The sequence below is a fragment of the Olea europaea genome, chromosome 18 (genome assembly GCF_002742605.1).
Source record: "Olea europaea var. sylvestris chromosome 18, O_europaea_v1, whole genome shotgun sequence".
NCBI lineage: Eukaryota > Viridiplantae > Streptophyta > Magnoliopsida > Lamiales > Oleaceae > Olea > Olea europaea.
Window position 1 is genome coordinate 7,840,167 of NC_036254.1, and position 16,795 is coordinate 7,856,961.

The 16,795-nt window shown below is 33.4% G+C and overlaps 2 protein-coding genes across 2 annotated transcripts in view; one reads left to right on the plus strand and one right to left on the minus strand.

The window, feature by feature from the left end:
• The first annotated feature begins 1,057 nt into the window (after window positions 1-1,057).
• LOC111366459 (kunitz trypsin inhibitor 2-like) lies at window positions 1,058-1,913 on the plus strand. Its single transcript, XM_022987215.1, has one exon. The coding sequence runs from the start codon at window positions 1,117-1,119 to the stop codon at window positions 1,753-1,755; it is 639 nt and encodes a 212-aa protein (XP_022842983.1). The 5' UTR covers window positions 1,058-1,116; the 3' UTR covers window positions 1,756-1,913.
• Window positions 1,914-12,512: 10,599 nt separating this feature from the next.
• LOC111366686 (MLP-like protein 34) overlaps window positions 12,513-16,795 on the minus strand; it is a 4,990-nt gene continuing 707 nt past the window's right edge. Inside the window, exon 3 of the mRNA XM_022987392.1 lies at window positions 12,513-12,629. Coding sequence (XP_022843160.1) covers window positions 12,513-12,629 — 117 coding nt within the window. The remainder of the gene's footprint in view (window positions 12,630-16,795) is intronic.

A 16,795-nucleotide genomic window follows, 5' to 3' on the forward strand; every position in this document is an offset into this window, starting at 1 on the left:
TATAATAGTTCATTGCTTTTAGATGTTCAATGTGGTACTTGCTGGTTCATTCCACGATGCGGGGATAGCCCACAAGTTGGAATCTCAGTTCTTGTTTCACTCTAGTGTTAAGGTCTGGACTGATTGTATCGTACTTCTCATTTCATTTGTTCTTCGTTGCTACTTGCTTAATAAGCCTATTCTTTCGATAAAGCAAAAAGCATTTTATTTTTTGAAAACAAAGATCCACTTTTATTCAGTACCTTCGCTACGAAACAAATACGTGAATAATGGATGGGTAATCCCCAGTCCAAGAACTATCCTAGAAAGGCAGAAGAGCATTTGAAGTTGAGGAATTATGCTACTTGCCTTACGCCTTGCAAAAGACAAACTGGACCTGCCCAAAAAAAATAAAAAATGAAGCAGCAAAATTGGGATTCCCAAGACTTTAAAATCATCCCATTTTCCTCAAATTTTACTTTTACTTCAATTGCTTTTTACTGAGTGTAGATTCTTGACAAAAAAACCGATCAATTTATATGTGTTTGACTTTCGAATAAATTAATCTAACTTTTATATCACTCGATTACAAATGTCAAATAGATTTATCCTCTTTTGATTCGATATTCCTCTTCAATTTATTACTTCTCTCAACACCGTATACTTGCATGAGAGTCACATAGGTAACAATATCTGCCCCCATACAATCAGCTCTTGGAATAAGCTAAATGGCAAAATTATATGAACTCTACTAAAAAAATGGTAAACAACGGTTAAAGTTGCATGGTTTCTTTTGGTTGATTGGAATTCTAAAAGTACAATGAGAAAACAACTGGATATATCAATTTCGACGTGCAGATCGTCGTTTTAATTCTTGTGGGTTGCATATATAAAATACATAGTAGCGCTAAATTTATTGAAGCTACTATTTATTTATTGATTTAAAAACAACTAAAGAAATGTGAACGAACTTTCCTACAACTCAAAACCCAGAAAACATAAGAGTTCTGTCAAAGATAAGCAATACCAGCAAACCATTCGACTGGTAGAAATTGTCTTATAAATAGGGAAATCATTCCTCAAGTCTCTTGCATAATCTTCTCGTTCAGTACTCGTTCAAGAAATTACAGCTTTAATATGACGATGAATTCACTTTTAATTCCATTTCTTCTCCTTTCCATTTTAGCAAATTCTCTATTTTGTGAGGCAACAAAAACACCTGAGCCGGTCCTCGACACCTCGGGGAAACCTCTCCGGGCAGATTCTGACTACTACATTTTGCCAGTAAGCAGCCACGGCAGTGGTGGACTCGACCTGATCAACAGCGACAAGACCTGCCCACTCCAAGTTGTTCAAAGAGGTGATGACAAACCTGGCATTCCTGTCAAATTTTTTCCAGTAAATCTCAAAAAAGGTGTCATCCGCGTCTCTACTGATTTGAACATCATGTTCAAGGACAAGTGGTCAGACAAATACAAGAAGTGTCCCGAATCATCCATTTGGAAGCTCGATCACTACCATCCGTATGATCCATTGAAGAGAGAGTACTTCGTTATGACTGGTGGAGTTGTAGGAAAACCCGGGCTTGAGACGCTAGGAAACTGGTTCAAGATTCAGAAAATTGAAAAATCCGGTGGCTACAAGCTCGTGCATTGTCCCAGTGTGTGCCCGCATTGTAAAGTTGTCTGTAAAGATGTTGGAGTTTATGTCCAGAATGGGAACAAACGCTTGGCTCTAAGCAATATTCCAATGAAGGTTACGTTTAAGAAGGCATAAAGAAGTATCCACTCCAGTGTGGGAGCAACTAAGTGATGCATGCTTTATCTTCATTATGAATATAAAACATGCGACATATGGTGGTTTAAAAGAATAATATGTGTGCTACTATGTAATTTCAATAACATGTTATATACATGCTTGTCTTTTTCACTAAAGTTGTATAAATAAGTCTCGTTGTCATAAGGCCATTACTCGATCCTCTAATTGTTTGGAGGTATAAACCATTGCCTGATTAAAAACGAATAATGATGGACAAAATAATTTTGAGGGGGACATAAAGATGTGCCTCCAATATAACAGAAGAAAATGCAAGACCAATGTTAAGCAACTATGACAATTGATAAGATTATCTTTCGATCACAAGTGAAAAATCCTCTAATATTCTGAAAAATTGATAAGTTGTCCACAAACTTTTCTCCTAACCGATGTTATTTAAGTCAAATAGGGAGAGTAAGTGAATGTGGGATTGTCAAAATAATCATCTTCGTCATACTTGGAGAAAGACTCGATATTATATTTATTTCGTCCATTCCAAATATTTAAGCGTACTTCTCCACCATTGTTTAGATGATGAGTTTTCTTGTTCTATTAATAAATCTTTACGTCATACATTGGGCGAGCCAAGAATATTATTTAGTGGGGACAATTTCTTTCATCCCCTCTCCCCCTGACCTCTTACTAGTAGGGTGTGGCAGTGAAGGATCTCCCGGTATAACCACCAACTAAGAGAAAGGAGAAAAAAACTGAGATTAGCTTATTAGGGTAATATCATATGCTAGTCAATATAACTCGGTCAATGCATAAATTATGCACCCATTTTGCATACCATTATTTCAAAACTCTTTTTTTTTTTTTTTTTTTAAAATTCTTTTTCTCCCTTCTTTTTTCAAAAAAAAAATTTTTTCTCCAAAACTTACTAGTAGGGTGTGGCAGTGAAGGATCTCCCGGTATAACCACCAACTAAGAGAAAGGAGAAAAAAACTGAGATTAGCTTATTAGGGTAATATCATATGCTAGTCAATATAACTCGGTCAATGCATAAATTATGCACCCATTTTGCATACCATTATTTCAAAACTCTTTTTTTTTTTTTTTTTTTTCAAACTCATTTTCAACCATGCATTCTCATAATAAAATATTTTACTCCCAAAACTTTTCTTGTTAATCACACATTCTCCAAAAATTCATTATTCTAAATCTCTTTCCTCTACTTTAATGGAAGACAAAGGGGCTGTAATGTACAAGTAGTATAATTTTATATCTCTGAATTAATTATTAAGAAAATTACCGGTAGTCCTTTACCTATTATTTTTATATGTCGTGATGAACTTTTCTCCCCAGCATTTTATTGATATATTTTTTTTGACAATTGGTATTTAACTATTTATGATGATCTTCCTCCAAAAACATTGTTTTAAGGATGTAGCACTTCACTTGTGAGAGTGCTCATTTTCACTTCTTCCCCCGAAATTAGAATATCTTTCTCTGATCATTTTGGGAAATTTGCAGTTGCGCTTCTCCAACCATAACTAGTTAGCACTTGAGTCCCCAAGTGAATTATTATTTGGTAGATAGATCTTCAAACTGTTGGAGGAAATAAAGGTTTACTAACTTGGATTGAGTAAGACTTTTAAGGAGGACAACACTAATAAGAAGAAGGAAGTGAACAAAAGGAAACTCATATTTTTCAACTTCAAGACTTACACACTTTTTGGATTTGTTACAAAATGGAGACACTACCCCTTTATATAGTGTTTACATGAAACTTCTAGTCCACACATTTTCTAGAAAATCCTAGACCACATATTTACATAAGACTTTTAGACCATACATTGGACAAAATATTTTCCTAGAATACTCTAGATAGACTTTATAAGACCACATATTCTTCTTGACACATTGTCACATTTGTCACCACATATTTTACTTAGATATTTACATGAATTTTTTTAGTAGATATTTATTTAGATTTTTCTAGATAATGTTTCTAGAAATGCTAGGCAAGTTGGGTCTTTTAATTGATATGAGGCCTACGAACAAAGTCCTTAAGCCCATATTTTTAGTCTAAAAATCAAGTTTACTACTCAACATCCCCTCTTAAACTTGATCTTACTACTCCAAGTAGAGTTCTTAAATTGTGGAACACGTTATACTTGAGTGGCTTAGTGAAAATGTCGGCGATCTGCTCCTGGGAGGTTACATATTTCAGTTGCACTTTTTTCGTTGCAATACTTTCTCTTATGAAGTGATAGCTTGTATCAATGTACTTGCTTCTATCGTGGAATACTGGATTCTTTGCCAATGCCAATGCCAATTTGTTATCAACATGGATTTCGGTTGGCTCCTTTTGTGATACTCCAAGCGCCTTCAACAAGTTTCTAAACCAAATCGCATGGCAGACACTTGATGTAGCTGCAACATATTCAACTTTACATGTAGATAGTGCCAAGATCGATTGCTTCTTTGAGCTCCAAGTGAAAGCTGTGTCGCCCAAGTAAAGTACATACCCAGTCGTACTCTTTCTATCATCACTGTCTCCGTCCCAATGGTTGTCACTATATCCAACAAGTTTGAATTCATTAGATGATGAATACACTAAGCTATAATCAAGCGTACCTTTGATGTAGTAAAAAATTCTCTTTGCAGCTTTCATATGGATCATGGTAGGTGTCTCCATATAGCGACTGATGAGCCCAACTTCAAAAAAGATATCTGGTCTTTTACACGACAAATATTTTAGATTTCCAACAAGACTCTTCAAAAGTGGTGGGTTTACTTTTTCACCTTCATCATTCTTCGACAACTTGGTTCCGCATTCGATGGGGGGTGCATACAAGCTTGCAATCCTCCATATTGAATTTCTTTAGAATTTTTTTCGCATATCCTACTTGTGAGATAAAGATACAATCCTCCATTTACTTTACCTCAATCCCAAGATAGTAGGCCATGAGGTCGATATCTGTCATCTCGAATTCTTGAGCCATGGCCTTCTTAAACTTAGTGATCATACTTTGATTATTTCCTGTGAATATAAGATCATCTACATACAAACAATCATGCAAAATATCTCATTTCTCATTTACTTTTGTATAAAGGGCATACTAGTGAGGGCATTTTGTGAAATTAATTTTTAGAAAGTACTTGTCAATTCTACTATTCCATGCCCTTGGAGCCTGTTTCAACCCATATAAAACCTTTTTTAGTATTAAGCCCTCGTTTGGCCCCCATTAAATTTTATTACGTTACATTTCATTTTTCTCTCTCCTGTTTTTAACCACACAATCTTCCATAAAATAATATTACACATAAATTAAAAAAATTTCCTTATTTTTCAACCACTCATTTTTAAAAAAAATAAATTATTCCACCAATTTTCATTTCTAAAAAATGGGGGCCGAACGGGGGCTACGACTTTACCTTCATGTCCTTTTATCTCATAGCTAGTTGGTTGCTCTACATAAATTTCTTCTTAAAGATAACCATTTAGAAAAGTCGATTTCACGTCCATTTGAAATATCTTCCACTTATTTTACATTGTAAAAGAGATAATTAATCTTATGATTTCTAAACGAGCAACATGAGCAAATACCTCTTCATAATCGATTCCCGACTGTTGGTTGTAACCTTTAGCAATCAATCTTGCTTTATATTTCTCCATTTCTCCTTTAGCATTTTTCTTTGCCTTGTACACCCACTTAACTCCAATTGCTCTCTTTCCTTTGGGAAGAGTCATCAGCTCCCACATGTCATTTTTCTCAATAGCCTTAATCTCTTCATCCATGGCATCTCTCTATCTTTTATTTTGTGCTACTTCTTCATACCCCATTGGCTCACAATCGACAAAAAGACAAAAGAGTATGAGATCATTTTAATTTTTTGTTACCTCATATAGCTCTTGTAAACTCCTCATCCGTGGTGTCCTTTCGCTTGAGCTTTCTCCTTGTGAAGATGATGGGGAAGCATCTCCATGAGTAGGTGATAGAGGTGGACTGGTAAGCTATTGTTTCTCTCCATTCTCTTGTTCTTCTTCCTCAAAGAATGGTAAGAAGTTATAGTCTTCTTCTTGGACACCCCAATCCCAAGCTCCTTCTTCATCAAACTCGAGATCTCTACTTATGATGATCTTCTCCTTATTTGGATTATACAACTTGTAGCCTTTAGAGCAAGAGGCATAACCGATAAAAACATACTTTTTGCTTTTATTATCTAACTTGGACCGCTTTTGATCTGGTACATGAGCATATGCAATGCTCCTAAATACTCGTAGGTGAGATATACATGAGCATATACAAGTCTTTCTACTAAAATCATCAATAATAAACAAAGTAATTGCTCTTACCAAGAGATTTTGGATTGATTGGCCCACAAACATTCGAGTGTACAAGTTCTAGCGGCTTCTTAGCTTTTGTAGATGTTTCTTTTGGAAAACTTTTTTTCGAATGCTTTCCAAGTAAACATCCTTCACATAATTAATCCGCATGATTTATTGGAGACAAACCTTTCACAATCTTCTTCTTACTCAACAACTTTAAGCCTCCAAAATTAAGATGCCCAAATCTCAAGTGCCAAAATCAAGATGAATCTTTAAAACAAGCTTTTAAGCATTTGGTGCATCATTTTGAATGCTTAACGCAAATATTTTATTTCTTGTCATAAGGACTTTGGCAATCAAATTTTCCCTTTGATCTCTTATTGAAAGACTATGATCTTTCAAATGAATATCATAGCCATTCTCTAAGAGTTGTTCCAAACTTAAAATGTTATTCTTCATATTGGGCATATAATAGACATTTGAGATAAATTGATGCGTACCATTTTTCAAGCGGATCAAGATTTTACCTTTTCCTTTCACTGAGATCTTGGATTCATCTCAAAAGGTAATGTTTCTGCTCACTGATTCATCAAGCTCGACAAACATGTTTTTTCTTCCACACATATGGTTGCTTGCTCCTGTATCCAAATACCAAGTGTTCTTTTATCTGCTCTCTTCACCTTTGTAAGCCAACAGTAGCGTAGAATCCACTTCACTTTCCCAACAAGCGTAGTTAGCTTTCTCCTCAACTTGGTCAGTAATATTTCTACATTCTGAAGCATAATGATCAAGTTTTTAACAATTGTAACATTTAATTTGAGATTTGTCATACCTTTTCCTTTTGCCCTTCATTTTGCCTCGTACCTTTTCCTCTTCCATGACCTCTGGTGGAAAATAAGCTTTGTCTTCTTTCCTCCTTGTAGAATGCACTTCTTCCTCGATCTTGGCCTCGTCCTTTTCCTCTTTGGCTTCTTCTATTGCCGAATCTTCCTTCACCCTCGTTAAAAGTGTGCTTAGTTTGAAGGGCTTGTTCTAATGATTCGTTTTTGAACTTCTTCTTTAGTCTTTTCTCATGGACTTGTAAAGATCCCATGAGTTGATTGACACTCATATTGTCTAGATCTTTAGATTCCTTAATGGCTACAACTATGTAGTCAAATTTAGAATCTAAAGACCTAAGTATCTTCTCAATTACTCGAGTGTCGTTCAACTTTTCTCCATTCCTCTTTAATTGATTCACAATAGCCAATACCCTAGAGAAGTAATTAGAAATTGATTCCGATTCTTTCATATGTAATGCTTCAAACTCACCTCGAAGTGTTTGGAGTCGAACATTTTTCACCTTCTCAACTCCTTTGTGGGAGTTTTGCAAGATCTCTCATGCTTCCCTACTCATAGTAGCAAAAGCTACTTTCTCAAACATGCATTCATCTAACTCTTGATTGATTAGGGTGAGCGCCTTCTTGTCCTTCTTTCTTGTATCCTTCAAACTATCTATTTGTGCTTGGGATAGAGCGACCTCGTTTGTGGCTCTGTGTAGCCTTTCTCTACGATCTCTTATGCTTACGACTTGAGAAACACTTTCATCCTTATGCTCCAATTGTCATAGTTATCCCTATTGAGTTGGGGAACTTGAAAAGGAATCATCCCACTTGCCCTTTTTTTTACAAGAACCTTAGGGTTCTGATACCAGTTTGTTGGAGGAAAGAGATGTTTACTAACTTGGATTGACTAAGGCTTTTAAGGAGGACAACACTACTAGGAAGGAGGAAGTGAACAAAAGAAAACTTGCATTTCTCAATTTCAAGACTTACACACTTTTTTGGCTTGTTACAAAATGGGGGACACTACCTCTTTATATAGTGTTTACATGAAACTTCTAGTCCACACATTTTCTAGAGAATCCTAGACCACATATTTACATAAAATTTTTAAAACACACATTGGACAAGATATTTTTCTAAAATACTCTAGATAGACTTTATAAGACCTCATATTCTTCTTGACACATCGCAACATTTATCACCACATACTTTACTTAGATATTTATATGAATTTTTTAGTAGATATTTATATAAATTTTTCTAGATAATGTTTCTAGAAATGCTAGGCAAGTTGGGCCTTTTAATTGATTTGGGGCCTATGGGCAAAGTCCTTAAACCCATATTTTTAGTCCAAAAATCAAGTTTATTACTCAACACAAACTTTCATTTTTGGTGCAAGTAGGTCCACAAGACCATAGCTGCATGGAAACTTCAAAATTCTATTAAAATGTAGCATGCCTTAAGTGACCACTTATGCAGTTTTTTTTTTACAAGCCTTGTATATATTTATTAACACGCAATTAAAAATGCTAAACGGGGAAAATGATTGGGTGTAACCAAACTACTAGAAAGCCTCAATTTGAGAACAAATTAGGCTTTCCCTGTAAATCTCAAAAGAGGTGTTGTGCGTATCTCAATCGATTCGAACATTATGTTCCATAGGACGTATATGACCTATCTTGAATCATCCAATTGGAAACTGAATCACTACCATTAGTGTGATCCATTGAACACAGAGTAAATCAGTATGACTAATGGAAATGTTAGAAGCCCCAAGCCTTAGACCTTGGGGAACTGGTTCAAGATCATTCAGAAATGTAAAAAAACCCAGGCCTCGGATGCTGGGGAACTGGTTTAAGCTTAAAAAATTTAGACATATAGTGGCTAGCTACAAGCTCTTCCATTGTCCAAGTATGTGCCCTTATTGTGATGTTTTCCGTAAAGATGTTGAGTTTATGTCCAAAATGGAGACGATTGCTTGGCTCTAAACAATGTTCCATTTTAGGTTATATTTAAGAAGGTATAAAAATGCCTGTAAGAAACATGCAACCGTGTTTAATTAGTAGTTATAAGTGATGACAACGAGGGAGATGATGACGTTACCATTCCCCGCCTAAGGCGAGGCAGAGGCAAGGATTCCTGCCTCTCTATTTAATTTCTTTTCATAATGGAAATGAGAGAAACTTGCGTGATATTGTGTGGGCATTATTTTTTCATATTATAAAAAACGCAGGTTTAAGACGGGGAAATGGTCACTGAACTTTGTAAAACGTTTTCACGGGATCACTAAACTTTGCAAAAGGTTTCCATGAGACCATTGAACTTTAAAAATCATCATATTCATCACTAAACTTTGCAAAAAACTCCTAGAGGATAACTAATTAAATGATTCGAGGGAAACCTTTTGCAAAGTTCAGTGACCATAAGGAAATCTTTTGTAAAATTTAGATATGAATATAATGATTTTTAAAGTTTGGTGATCCTATGGAAACTTTTTGCAAAGTTCAGTGACCATTTGTGTTATTAACCCTACACGTACATAATTGGTTTACATACACTTAATGTTGTGATATATGATTAGGTCATAAATTTTTCAACCAAATAAAAGAAAAAAACTTCCTCTCTTTTTGACACATCATTCGTACATGAACCATTAGTAAGTACTTATGTAAAAGTAACATTATTTCCTTTTTACCATCCCTGTTAAGTAGTAACTATGCACAATCAATGACATGAACATGCATGCTTTGTCTTGTTTTCAATTCAATAAATTTCTCTAACTACGACTATACTTACACACAGTTTTGACTAAATGCTCTAATTTTTTGGAGGTATGGATCCTATCCGTGTATTATGGACGAAAATAAAAAGAGAGTAATTTTGCCAACACGCTTACACAAGCGAAGAAAATGCAAGACTATCCAGTTATGAACTAATTATGCTTAATTCTAACGAGGTTTCCTTCCAGTTACAAGTAAAAAAAATCATAGTTTAGTTTAAATAATTATAAATTTTCATGGAATTCTTGTTAAGTGAGTGTTGTAAAAGTAACATTGAGAATGACATTTTAACGAGGACTCATCAAAATTATCATCTTCATTGGCCTTAGAACCACCAAATACGAGAATAAGGCTATTCTTATAGAAGAAATTGGAAGTAGGTGCATAGGTTTTTATTTTTTATTTTTTCGGCACAGTGGTTTGTAATGACAGATTAGGTCCGAAAAAATTTGTTAAATGGACTTGGACACTTGACATAGAATGAAAGCAAGCTTATTTATGCCTACAAATTATTTAAGCTCTAATAAGCTAAAATGAACAAAAAGAAAGGAACTGATTCACCCATCCTCCAACCCTCAAACTGAGCCCCTTAACTATTACTATATTTATTTTCGTTAATTAAACATGGTATCTAGAGCGGTTTAATTGAAGAATGAAAAGTTTATTCCCAATTTTCTATTAATTTTTGCTTCTTGAGATGGTGGTTTCTCGAAATTATATGTGGCATGCCTCGTTCAAAATATTTTCGAGCCACTTAGTACGATAAAAGATTTGATATGAGTGTAAAAGCTACACTTTTCACTTTTACCTCTAACCGAAAAGGTAAAAAGAACTTCACGTTAGATTTTGTGACCCAAATTATGTTGGATTTTTTGAAAAATATTATTTCCTTATTTTTACGTGATTTTATTGAAAATATTGTTTACTTTATTTCACGTGATTTAATTGGAAAAATATCACTTCCTTTATTCCACAATATTTTTGATATTATTTCCATCTTTATGGTATTTTTAGGGTTTTGGTATGCCTTATAAATATGTGGCTTTTCTATTCAATTTATGGGAAGCATTATTGCTGAAGTTGTATTATTCTCTCTTATTGGTTTTCAATAAAACGCTTTGTTCCTTTGCCAATTTCTTTCTTTACTTTTAATCTTGTTTTTGTTTGTGCAATAATATACTTCATATTGTGTCAATAACCTCTCGGATATCTCCAACAAGTGATATTAAAGTTAAGGTTGAGTGTTTTGTTTGAGGTTTCTGTTATCGATGACAAACATGAAGTATGATATTCCACTTTTGGACCTAATACAAAGTTTTAATTGTAACAAGTAAAGATGAAAACTGTGTTGGGACAGATGGACTTGGATAATACGTTGTTGTTATTTGATAAGATACCCACAACTTGGACTCTAGAAGAGAAGAAACAAAATGATCAAATGAATCTTTCGCAGATACATCTTCATCTTTCTAACAACATTCTTCAGGACGTATTGAAGGAGAAAACAACTGCTGCATTATGGTTGAAACTAGAGCAACTGTACATGACAAAGAGTTTGACAAGCAAGTTGCATCTGAAGTGGAGACTATATTCTGATCGCATGGCAGAAGGAGGATCTTTGGAGGACAATCCGATCGTGTTCAAGGAAATCATCGCTCATCTAAAAATGTTAAAGGTAAAGTATGATGAAGATGACTTGTCCTTGATCCTATTGTGCTCATTGCCCACTTTGTATTCATCGTTCAGGGACACGATTCTATACAGTCGTGACACACTCACCATTGATGACGTTTATGATACTTTATTCTCAAATGAAAAGATGAAGCATTTCGTTGGAGCTGAATCTAGAGATGAGGAAGCTCTGGTTACTCATGGTGATCAACGGAGGAGTAACTCGAGGGTGAACTTCGGCAATCAAGTTTACTTCTATTACAAGAGAAAATGACACATCAAAAAGGATTGTGGCAAGTTGCAAGTTAAAGGTAATTTAGCTGCAAATTGTAGGAGGCAATTAGATCATTCGAACGAGACAAATATTGCCAAGGACTTTTTCGATAGCAAAAATGTGATGTTGATTGTTTCTGATGTGGAATCCAAGTCTGATGAGAAGTGAATTTTGGATTCAGCATGTTCGTTCCATATGTGTCTCAATAGGGTCTGGTTTGGAACATATGAAATGGTGAAGTAAGGTGTTATTGTCATGAGAAACAACAAAACTTGTAAGGTAGTTGAAATTGGAAGGGTTAGATTGAGGTCGTTGGATGGGACAATAAGAACACTTGGCTAGGTTCAACATGTTCTACACTTAAAGAAGAATCTCATCTTCGTGACTACCTTGGATTTGAATGGGTACACATTCTCTGATGGAGGTGGAGTCTTAAAGATCCGAAATGATGTTCGAGTTGTACTGGGGGGTGAAAGAAATCTTAGTTGTACATCTTGCAAGAGCGTGCAGAATTAGTGAGAAAATATATGGACAGGTTCAGTATCATAATGGATATACAATTTTGTACAATACCATTGGGATTTGGCTCTAAGTCTTTGAAGAAAATAGTTGTATGAACCCAACTAGCAACCACAGTTGAAGAAATTACTTACTGGATGGTGTGGAAGTGGTATTAGGATTTAGACAAGAGGGAAGTAGTAACTAAAGAAGATAATTTTGGATATATTTCTCCGTAACTTTCATTATATTGTACAGTAAAACATGCATGCATGCTTATGACCGAATTCTAAGTTGTAGGACTTACTTGAAATCCCAAACGAGGTTGAGTTACTTGCCTTTTATTTGCTTGCTTTCCACACCCTCTTGTACTAGTTTCTTGGTCAAAAACTCAATCACGTAGGAAGGAGTTTAATGTTTACAATTGAAGAACCAAATTTGAGATGCTCTTCTTCTTTGATCAAGCCACTATTGGGAAAAATTGGTGATTTGTGTATAGATGAGCATATTAACTAATAAATATAAATAACATAATTTAATAATGGCATAAACATAATAATATTATATTAATATAAACACTATAGTTCAACAATAACAAGAGAAGAGTGAGAATTGCAATCCTTAGAGAGTTACGTCAAGAACGCTGCCCTAAAGTAGTGTTGACTCTCCTTCATGTGGATTTTTTCGACACTACGCGACTCTAAGATAAAACACATGTTACTCATAGTTGATTCTCCTTCTATGGGTACGACCATATAAAGATAAATGAACAAACTTTATCGAGTTGTCAAAACTATAGAAATATAGTATGAAATATAGAGAGTATTTTTGTATCAATTATTTCAAGTTGTGTTTTTCTAAGTGTACATCAAATAATGAAATCACCACCTCCTTCTATAAAGACAAATGTAACCCCCGCGCATTCATGAAAATAAATCCAATTCATGTATAAGTTATAATCCATTAATCATGAGTTTTAATTTTGTATTAAAATGTAAATTAAAATAGAAAACTAAATTCTAAAATTACCTCTAATTTTGAAATTTAAAATTTGTTAACATTTATGTTACAATAATCCCCCACAAGTTTTTAATTTTCAAAAAATATATAATATAGTATAATAGTGATAATATAATATTGTGCAATAAGTTTAGGCATCTTTTAGACTTGAAACTCATTTAGTAATAACAATTTTCATTTGAGGGATCCTTAATATACTAAACCTTGAATTAAGTCCCTTTGGCCAAACTTCAATTATTCCACACACTGTATTTATTTAGGCTCTAATTCATAGCGCTAGCACTCTTAATGGCTATGTGCTCTAATCTCAATTCTAATAATAGTCTCTAGAGAATAGCCCAATCTCATAGCCACAACCTCATAGCAACTCTTGCATAGATAAGTACTCCAAAGGTTCATGTGACTCGTACCTCGTGAGAATTCTCGTTTTAGTACTCATTCATAGTTAAACCCTTCCCAACATTACATTATTATTAGCACTATATCGCCATGGGATGAGCATAAATTATATAGTGCTATTACAAATCACACAATACAGGTTGTTTCTATCACATTGAACTTTTTTATGGGATCTCCAATCACAAATGTTAGGTTACTCCGGGAGGTGACTCCTTTGTGGCCTAACCCATGCCCTCAGTAATTTATGTATATCATTCTCGGACTACAACTTATTTATGTTCCTCTTAGACAATAATATGGTATCATCAATTTGTAAATCTCTTTGTCTCTGCTTGCATATCTATACATCTGTAAAATCTTCTAAAAACATTTCTCAATATCAAATTCACATTAAGTATAATAAGATAAATTCATGAAATTTAAAATTGACTTCTAGTCACATTTGAACATGTGCATCCATTCAACTCTTGTATTGCACCTGCATGTCCCCAATTTCATTTCTAATACTTTTAAAATGTCAGTTTTTCACAAAGAATAATAAATATAAGGTATATCTATTGAAAACTTTAAATACCCCTACATTTCAAAGATATAATAATTCATTATCAAATAATTCTCAATCCCCACATATTACAATATAATATTGATCTTTGTAGTTGACTAAAATTGATTGACCACCTATGTATATACTACTCTCACACACAACATATATGTAAATGAATATATTAAACTATTAATTACCATATTACAAAATTTCTAACACTAACCAATCCACCGCAGTCATTGGATTCAGAAGCACCAATTTTTTCACGTTTATCTATTCTTTTACTTCATTTTGAAGAAAATAGTTAACCACTTTATTCTTCAAATTTGAAAGCAAGATACTTATGGACTACACATTCTAATTGTGTTGGAAAACTACTAACAATCTATTATGAATAGTATAAGAACTTCTGTACTACACATTCTAATTGGTATATATTTTCTTTATATCAAATATGAGCACGTGTTTTTCTAATTGTCCAAACCAATATTATGCATAATAGAATTGTTTTTTTTACTAAATTCAATAGCAATATTAATTTATAAAACCCATTACCAATAATTGGCATTCACAATATCACATTACATAACTCTATTTAAGCTATTGTTCCTTTAATGGTTCGTGTCATTTGATTACCATAAATATTAAGAAATATAGAGAAAATGAATCCATAGCATATGGATAAATAGAGGTGACATAACTTCAAAGCATATATGTGTGCTACATCTCCAGCAGGTACAAAATAAGGACCAAATTCCAAAGTAAACTCAACTACATTAGAAAATATTAGTGGAATTTCTGAATATAGTATTTATAGTTCAGCCACAAAATTTTTGATAAATTAAGCCCATAATAATTTTATGTTTCCTAGTAATTAAAGTTCCTAGTTATTTCTTTTATTAAGTAACAAATTATTGTCTTAAAAATGTTTTAGGTTGGGCTAAGCAAATATATTGTACATATTCTTTAAAATCCAAAAACCGAATAAATTATTATTTGTTATTGATTAAGAAAATCTTTTTCTCTGAACTTCTAACTCTCTCATTGATTAATTAGAGTAATCAAGTGTAATGGAAAACCGTCGAAGTCGAAATCATTTAGAATAGAAAAGGATCATTCAGCTGGATATTTTCAACTTTCATGGTCATTGAAATATTTCTCCACCACTATGGCAACAGAATTTGACGACGTCATCAGTTTCTTTGTTAAAAGATGAACAACGGCTAATGTTTCAAAATTCAAGTCCACACCTATCATTGTTTTGTGGACACAAATAATCAGGATGGATCCAGGATTAGATCAAAGACCGGGCTACAAAATTTCAAATCGGACTACTACACGGAAAAAAAATTTACTCATAAAAGAACTGATTTTTTACCAAAAAAATAAATAAAAAATACCTTAAAAAAAACTATTGCGCCTGAGTGGTGGGGGGGCTACAACCCAGCCCAACCCCCCTAAATCCATCTCTGAAAATAATGCTCATTACAACGAGGTCATCATCAACCCCAATGCTATATACTATACATAATATATGGCAGAAATTACCAAAGCCATCATAGCTATTTTTCTAATCATTATTTCTATTATGGAAAAAACAAATCAATCCTTAATTTACTTCTTTAGATCATTTAATGAGAGCAATGAACAAAGAATCATTTTTACAGTCACAGTAAGTAGAAAGTTATATTATTGGGCCAACAGGTCCATATTTTTAAGTTTTGAATAAAAGTCATGTTTCAAAATTGATAAAAGTACTCACAGAATAGGACAGCAACAGGGAATCCATTTTTTTCTCTAATCACTTACGCATTCATACACAAGATATATTTCCTACAAGAATAGGACGGCAACCCGGAATACACTTTTTTTTTTTTTTCCCCTTCTTCTTCTTCTAATCACTTGGGCACCAATACACAAGATATATTTCATACCCTTTGAAGATCACAACAATAATTGTCTACATACAAATTGCCGTAACAAGACTTTAGATTATTGAGAAAAAATGGTGATTTGTGTGTAGATAAACATATTAACTGATAAATATAATTAACATAATCCAATAATTGTATAAACATAATAATATTAACATTAACATTATAATTCAACAATAAGAAGAGAAGAGTTAGAAATGCATGCCTTAGATAATCACGTCAAAAATATTGTCCTAAAGTCATGTTGCCTTTCCTTCATGAAAGTTTTTTTAGTATTACGCGGTTTCAAGATAAAATTCATGTTGTGAATCTGGTTCTTCTTCTATGAGTACGATCATAGAGAGATAAATTAACAAACATTTATCGAATTGCCAAAACTAAAGAAATATAGAGAGTATTTTCGTATTCAATTATTTCAGATTGTGTTTTTCTAATTGTACATCAAATAATGAAACCACCATTTAAAGACAAATATAACCCCCTCACATTCATGAAAATAAATCCATTTCATATATAAATTATAATCCATTAATCACGAGTTTTAATTTCGTGTTAAAATGTAAATTAAAATAGAAAAGTGAAATTTAAAACTTATTAACATTTATGTTACAATAGCCACACCCTTATCTCTTTTTTCTCTCTTTTAAGAAACCTTAATTTTCATTATTTTCATGTTTTGAGGATGAGTTTTCCAATTCTATTAATAAATCTATACGTCATACATTGGACGAGCCAAAAATATTATTTAATGGGGACAATTTCCCTCATCCCCTCTACCCCT

Coding starts and splice junctions, on each gene's coding strand:
- LOC111366459 (XM_022987215.1), top strand. CDS start 1,117: ATGACGATGAATTCACTTTTAATTCCATTTCTTCTCCTTTCCATTTTA.